Source organism: Colobus angolensis, unplaced genomic scaffold (genome assembly GCF_000951035.1).
Source record: "Colobus angolensis palliatus isolate OR3802 unplaced genomic scaffold, Cang.pa_1.0 Scaffold43, whole genome shotgun sequence".
NCBI lineage: Eukaryota > Metazoa > Chordata > Mammalia > Primates > Cercopithecidae > Colobus > Colobus angolensis.
In genome coordinates this window covers 2,981,402-2,988,919 of record NW_012117710.1, presented here as the reverse complement: position 1 = coordinate 2,988,919, position 7,518 = coordinate 2,981,402, and the positions used below count along the sequence as shown (strand labels likewise).

General features: G+C 54.2%; 1 protein-coding gene across 2 annotated transcripts in view; it reads left to right on the top strand.

Moving 5' to 3' along the window:
• IQCE (IQ motif containing E) overlaps positions 1–7,518 on the top strand; it is a 44,717-nt gene that overhangs the window by 16,031 nt on the left and 21,168 nt on the right. For both annotated transcript variants that reach the window (XM_011956972.1, XM_011956971.1), the window contains exons 9-13: positions 893–965; positions 1,280–1,329; positions 3,260–3,423; positions 4,799–4,854; positions 7,315–7,514. In XM_011956972.1, coding sequence (XP_011812362.1) covers positions 893–965; positions 1,280–1,329; positions 3,260–3,423; positions 4,799–4,854; positions 7,315–7,514 — 543 coding nt within the window. The remainder of the gene's footprint in view (positions 1–892; positions 966–1,279; positions 1,330–3,259; positions 3,424–4,798; positions 4,855–7,314; positions 7,515–7,518) is intronic.

The following is a 7,518-nucleotide window of genomic DNA, read 5'->3' as shown; positions in this document are numbered from 1 at the left end:
CAGCTACTCGGGAGGCTGAGGCAGGAGAATGGCGTAAACCCGGGAGGTGGAGCTTGCAGTGAGCCGAGATCTGACCACTGCACTCCAGCCTGGGTGACAGAGCGAGACTCCGTCTCAAAAAAAAAAAAAGAAATGCTTGCTCTGTGGACCCCTGTATCTTTCCAGGATGAGGTTTCTGTGCCTCAGTCCTGCGCCGTCCTTGTGCTGTTTTTGGTGTGGCTACTCGCATTTCTTTACCTGCCTTTCGAGTGCGAAGGGAGAGTCTTTCTGGGCCGTGTTTTGGTTTCTTTAATGGAAACTGAGGCCACGTGTCCATTGCCTCATGTCTCCTGTTTGTACAATAGTTCCCGCCTCGTGTCCTGCCCAATTTTGTCAACTTAAGTTTGCAGATTTCTTCTTGTTTCAGTGCAGAACCTCCATGACCTTACTTTGGTTTCTCTATCAGTGTCTCTATTTAAAGTCTACTCTCTGTTGAGAGCGAGGGGACAGCCTGACAGTGCCAGGGAAAAGGTGATTCTCTCTTCCTTACAAAACCAACCCCTCAAAGACAGCTTGTCCTCTCTAAGCTCCGAAGTCTTTCCTCACCATTAATCTAGTCTTCTAAAGACAGCATCTCGGAGAAGAATATCTCTAGGGAAGCTGTGTATTCACTTTGGGAAGCAGCTGGTCTACACAGGGGATGCTCTCCAGTGTGAGGAATTCTCCCATCAGGCTCGAAACGAGTCCTTTGTTCAAGGCACAAGCTGAGTGAAGGCCCATTCAGGCTTTTCCCTCCCATCCCGGGTCTCTTCCAAAGCCTCTCCTCCTCCAAATGTTCTGGGAAACTCTTCCTCTTGCTCTGTCCCCTGGGAACACTGGCACAGTCCTGTTAACACTGAACTTGGGTTTTCAGCAAACTCCAGGCCGATGTGAAGACCACCAACTTGGAAGAGATGCGGATCGCCATGGAGACGTACTACGAGGAGGTGCCCTGTGCTGGGTGGTGGGGCGGAGGGCGGGCACCATGCTGGGCGGCAGGGCGGAGGGCCGGCACTGAGTTGGGGGCACCAAGTGGGAGGGGACCAGCGCTGGCCCCAGGTGGTGAGTCGAGCCCAGGTGGCCCAGAGCTGCGCTCCTGGAGCCTGCTCCTGCTCCAAGCCCAATGGAAAGATGAAGTGCGATCACTTAGTTTTCGCCTCCGGCTGTGGGCAGTGGTCAGGACTGTGATGTCAGTCTTTTCAGAGAAGTTCTTCTCCATGCTAGCCTTGTGTTTTCATGCATTTCAATTTGGTATTTACAGGTGCATCGTCTCCAGACCCTCTTGGCAAGTTCTGAAACCACCGGAAAGAAGTATGATGACCGTTTGTGAGCTGCGTTTTGTGTGTTGCCTTCGCATTGTGGAAGCTCCTCTGAGAGCGTGTGGCTGTCATGTGGGTGCAGCATACACTGCCCTTAGCTTGGCAGCGGTGCCAACACCGCACCTGTTCTGTTCAGGGTTAGAGTTGATACGTTTCCATTTGCGGTGTTCACAGACTCCTCATAGTGACCACGTGTTGACGGCCCACGCTTGTTCAGTGCTGCCTGTGTTCATTCTAGATTCTACATCCTGCCTTCCAGCTTAGAGCTAGAAAGTGCTGTTTCAAAGCAGATCCACCTTTTTAGGAAGACATTGCATACAAGGACAAGTTTACTTTGCCACCTAATGTTTTCCTAAATAAGTTTATCAGGAGAAACACTGAGGTTCCCCTTGTCTGGTAGATCTCCCATATCCCTTTCCCAGTGGATGCAGCACCCGGCTGCCATCCGCGTCTGGGTGGCTGATCCCTGGCAGTGGCTTTGGCCGTGTCACTGGCCTCTGCAGCAGCTTGCTGATGTCATGGACTGCTTTCCTTTTTCTTTACCCCTAATCCTTAAAACTGGTTGGAAAGCTTTTTCTGTAAAGGGCCAGATACTAACTACAATTGAGTCTCATTATTCAGTTACAAAGTGTCTGTAGGTTTTCCTAGTGCAGTGGTTATCACCTCCACCTTACAGAGTTACAAAGTCTCCATGAACATGGAATGAGTGAATACTAAACCACTGCTCCTAGGGGAGGTACAGGGCTCCTGCGAACTTCTGCTCACAATATTTTTTTTTTTTTGGAAAATGTTGCCCAAGTTGGAGTGCAGTGACGCGATCTCAGCTCACTGCAACCTCTGTCTCCTGGGTTCAAGTGATTATCTTGCCTCAGCCTCCCGAGTAGCTGGGACTGTACAGGCATGTGCCACCACACCCGGATAATTTTTGCATTTTTAGTAGAGACAGGGTTTTACTATGTTGGCCAGGCTGGTCTCGAACTCCTGACCTCAGGTGATCTGCCTGCCTCGGCCTCCCAGAGTGCTGGGATTACAGGCGTGAGCCACCGCGCCTAGCCTGGTCGCAACATTTTTATCAGCCAGTCAAAGTATAACCTGGCTAATGTGTGTCTGTTTAAAGACACACTATTTAATAGTGATTGTGGATTAATTTTCATCAAACTCACGGCTGGCCTGAACAAGGCTTCTTGCACACACATAAGCGTCTCCACAGGGGCCCACACAGCCTTCCTGAGCTTAGAGGCACTGGACAGCACTCAGACTGCAGTCCAGCCCACTCAAGGCAGCATCACCAGCAAACAGCACAGAAACGTGAGGGCCACAGCACCAGGCAGGCCACAGAAAGCACGCTTGTTTTCACATGAGCTGAGGTGAGGAGCGGAGCACCACCTGGTTCAGCCCGAGCTGGGAACGTGCGCACCAGCGACTGGCGTTTTTCCTCACCTGTGCACGTGTGAGAATTCCCACAAAACCCCCGTGCGTATTGATTTTGGGCTGACAGATCCATTTTAGCAGCAAGCACGTTTGCAATTATGGGATCTGCAGATAATGAGGATCGACTACACTTTAGACCCTGTGGGCTAAGGGGTGAAATCTGAGCTGTTCTGCAGGCGCCTGGTGGAACAAGGTACGTTTCCACAACCCTTCCAGTGATGGCATGGAAAATATGATGCTGTTGCTTGAGTACGATATTTTGTGACGCAGGTTTACCTTGCATAAGGATGGGGTTCCATTTTGGGTGCTAACGTTTTGCTTATTTAGGGTTCAAAGTTACTACTGCCTATTTGATTTCAGATACTCACCTGCAAAAGCCACTGTGAGCTCATGACCAACAGAGCAAGCTGTGATTCACCTGCCCCTCATTTCAAGCATGTGTGAAACCAGCTTAGCAGTGCAAACCTCAGCCCACGATTTGGTTGTTCCAGGCCCCTGGGGGAGAAGAAGATGGGCACCAAAAGGCAGAAGAAGATGGGCAGTGCCCTCCTGAGCTTGTCCCGGAGCGTCCAGGAGCTCACGGAGGAGAACCAGAGCCTGAAGGAGGACCTGGACCGTGTGCTGAGCACCTCCCCCACCATCTCCAAGACACAGGGTACCTTCCTGAAAGCCACTGCAGGAGGGAGGCCAGGGAAGGGCGGGGCATGGCCACTGGGCAGGCACCATGAGGGCAGATGTGAACCCTTGAGCGACGCCAGTTCCCACTTGCGCCAGCACCTGCCATGGGCCACGTGGTGTCCGGGGGATGGAGCCGCGAACGGATGCTCACAGACATCCCTCGAGGAGACAGTGCTGTGGGAGGGAGGGAGGAGCTGGGTCAGATGCGTGACAGGTGTGTCAGATGGCCGTGCCGTGGAGGAGGGGAGGAGGACACATTTTGGGGTGAGGCAGGTGGTGTGTGCAGCTGCAAGCAGGGTTGACGGGAAGGTGCCCCCAAGACAGTGACAGCTGAGTGGGACCCAGAAGGAGCGAGACAGCCATGAAGACGGCAGCAGGGGTGGGACAGGCAGGGCAGGGCTGAGTGCCTGGGAGACACATGGAGTGTGGCCCCTGAGGCCCAGTGGGGCGGGGCGGGGCAGGGTGCCATGGGAGCCTTAAGGATGCCGTGGGAGTGTTAGGCAGAGGGTGGAGGGGGCCGTGCTGCTTCCCGAGGACCCCTGGCTTCTGTGCAGAGACAGGGATGGTGGCAGACAGAGGCTTCTGCACTTGTCTAGTCAGGCTGCTGGTGGCCTGGATGTGGGGAGCAGTGGGTGTGGTGAAAGGTGGTCAGGGTCTGGTTGCATCTTGTAGCCAGAGCTTAGGGAAACTGCAGAGAAGGTGTAGGCTCTGAGAGGGAGCAGCCAGGCTCCAAGGCTTTTCGTCCCAGCAACTGAAAAGACAGAGTTGCTGTTTCCTGAGATGGGGAAGGCAGAGGGGCAGGTCTGGGGAAGAGCCACGGGAGGTCTGAGTGTGTGGGAGTGCGGGACAGAGGCCTGGTCTGGAGAGCCAAGCATGCGGGTCACCAGCACTCAGGTGGATCGAGTGAGCTCACCGGAGTGAGAGGAGCAGGGGTCAGGCCCTGAACCTGGTGGTGTATGGTGGGGCGGGGGCAGCCAGCGAGGCAGAGGGGAGGAGTGACCAGCGAGGGACCGTGCATGCCAGGAAGGGGACAGGCTGAGAACTGATTGTTGGATTTGACAGAATGACAGTCATCGGAGATCTTGATGAGAACTGTCTTAATGGCCTGGCCAGGAAAGCATGTCACCCTGAGATGCTTGGAGGCCATTAATACAGACATCTCTGCACGGTCCAAGGGACAGAGACTGGGCCTGTGCTGGTGAAACCCCCAGGGGGCTGGGACCTGTCAATGTGGCTCTGCAGCCCCACAGGCTGCTCCGCTGTGGGAGAGGAGCCTCAGGCCGTACCCGAGAAGGGTGGCCCTGCTGGCAGTGCTCGCCAGGCGCCATTTGAAACCACACTGCTTCCCTCAGGTTATGTGGAGTGGAGCAAGCCCCGGCTGCTGAGACGCATTGTGGAGCTGGAGAAGGTGAGCCGGCGTCTCAGGGCCACTGTCCTTGAGGACCACGGGCCTCATGCTGTGGGGACGGGCTCACGGGGTGTGGAAGGTGGCGCTGAGCATGGCACTGGCTGTCCGCCAGGCAGCACCACATACAGACCGCAAGGAGACTTCTTCCAGGTGTAGACAACGCTGAAGGCAGCTCTCACGCCCCTCGCTGGGCTGTGAGCTTCTGTGCGTGGCCGCAGGCAGACGCGCTTCGCACTGGAGCCCCTCACGGTCCAGCCCGCCTGTGCAGGCTGTGGGCTGTGCCCTGGCCGTCGACGACCAGGCGCTGCCTCCACCACTCGAGTTGTGTTGGAATCCACAGGGAACTGTTGACCCAGCTCCTGGTCAGCCAGAAATATTGGGAAGTGAACGTTTCCCCACATCCCCTACGCGACTTTGCAAAGTAGGAATTAGGCTGATTCTATTGGAATTGGACCTCTGTTTGGGGTTGTATTTTTTTTTTTTTTTTTTTTTTTGAGGCGGAGTCTCGCTGTGTCGACCGGACTGGAGTGCGGTGGCCAGATCTCAGCTCACTGCAAGCTCCGCCTCCCGGGTTTACGCCATTCTCCTGCCTCAGCCTCCCGAGTAGCTGGGACTACAGGCACCCGCCACCTCGCCCGGCTAGTTTTTGTATTTTTAGTAGAGATGGGGTTTCACCGTGTTAGCCAGGATGGTCTCGATCTCCTGACCTCGTGATCTGCCCGTCTCGGCCTCCCAAAGTACTGGGATTACAGGCTTGAGCCACCGCGCCCGATTTTTTGTATTTTTAGTAGAGACAGGGTTTCACTATGTTAGCCAGGATGGTCTCGATCTCCTGACCTCGTAATCCACCCGCCTTGGCCTCCTGAAATGCTGGGATTACAGGCATGAGCCACCGAGCCTGGCTGGTTTTTTCTTTTTTTTTTTTTTTTTTGAGGCGGAGTCTCGCTGTGTCGACCGGACTGGAGTGCAGTGGCCAGATCTCAGCTCACTGCAAGCTCCGCCTCCCGGGTTTACGCCATTCTCCTGCCTCAGCCTCCCGAGTAGCTGGGACTACAGGCGCCCGCCACCACGCCCGGCTAATTTTTTGTATTTTTAGTAGAGACAGGGTTTCACTATGTTAGCCAGGATGGTCTCGATCTCCTGACCTCGTAATCCACCCGCCTTGGCCTCCTGAAATGCTGGGATTACAGGCATGAGCCACCGAGCCTGGCTGGTTTTTTCTTTTTTTTTTTTTTTTCTGAGATGGAGTCTCACTCTGTCGCCCAGGCTGGAGTGCAATGGCGTAATCTCGACTCACTGCAACTTCTGCCTCCTGGGTTCAGGCAGTTCTCCTGCCTCAGCCTCCCCAGTAGCTGGAATTACAGGTGCCCACCACCATGCCCCGCTAATTTTTGTATTTTTAGTAGACATGAGGTTTCACCATGTTGGCCAGACTGGTCTCAAACTCCTGACCTCAAGTGATCTGCCCACACTGGCCTTTCAAAGTGCTGGGATTACAGTCGTGAGCCACCGCGCCCGGCCTGGACCTTTGTATTTTAAATAGTAAATTGGAGCATCTGTGTTGTTTGGCCAAGAAGAATAAACCTAGAGGGAAAAACGTTTTTAAAAAATAGTTTTTAACATATTTACAGTGTAGAAAACTAGCCAGATACAATGACTCACACCTGCAATCCCAGTACTTTGAGAGGAGGATTGCTTGAGGCCAGGAATTTGAGACCAGTCTGGGCAACATAGCAAGACCCCATCTCTACAAAAATGAAAGCAATTAGCCGGGTGTGATGGTGCACACCCGTATTCCCAGCTACTTGGGAGGCTGAGGCAGGAGGAACGCTTGAGCCCAGGAGTTCAAGAATGCAACAAGCTGTGATTGCACTCCAGCCTAAGTGACAGAGCCAGACCCCGTCTCAAAAAAAAAAAAAAAAAAGAGAAGTTTCTATAAATTGTGGGCGTTTAAAATATAGAACTTGTTGGGAAGTCAAGGCACCCAGAGGTGGTTCGGAAGCACAGTGGGTAGCACGTCCGAGAGCCGGGAGAGGCAGGAGTGGAGGGTGGGGACGGGCTCAGTGGCACTTTGCAGGCAACACCAGGACGTCACTCGAGACTGAAAGCATAAAGGTTGAAAATGTCGGCAGTTCCAGGGGACAGGAGGGTAGATGTGCAGAGTTGTTTGAGTCACCTCCCCTCGTGCCCTCCTCTCTGTTTTAATGGCTTCTGCCCGCGCCCTGCCTCGGCAGGGGTCTGGCGTGCCTCACTTCTGATTAAAGAGAGCTGAGCAGGGATCATGCTCTTCCAGTAGCCCTGTGCCCCGCGGTGTCTCCGGGTAACTCGAGTCCCCTCAAAGCTTTCTCGTGGCCCTGCTGGAGACTCGGTTCGCCCTGGTTCGGTGTCTCTTTTCTGGGTTTGGTAAATAGAAAGTAGAAATGAGAACTAGCATCTAACACGCGCCTGTGTTGCCTCCAGAAACTAAGTGTGATGGAGAGCTCAAAACCACATGCCGCAGAGCCAGTCAGATCACACCCTGCAGCCTGCCCTGCATCCAGCTCTGTGCTGCACAGACAGCCACGAGAGGACCGCAACAAGGACCACGAGCATCTCCGAGGGGCTGTGAGAGACCTGAAGGAAGAGCGGACCGCCCTGCAGGAGCAGCTGCTGCAGAGAGAGTAG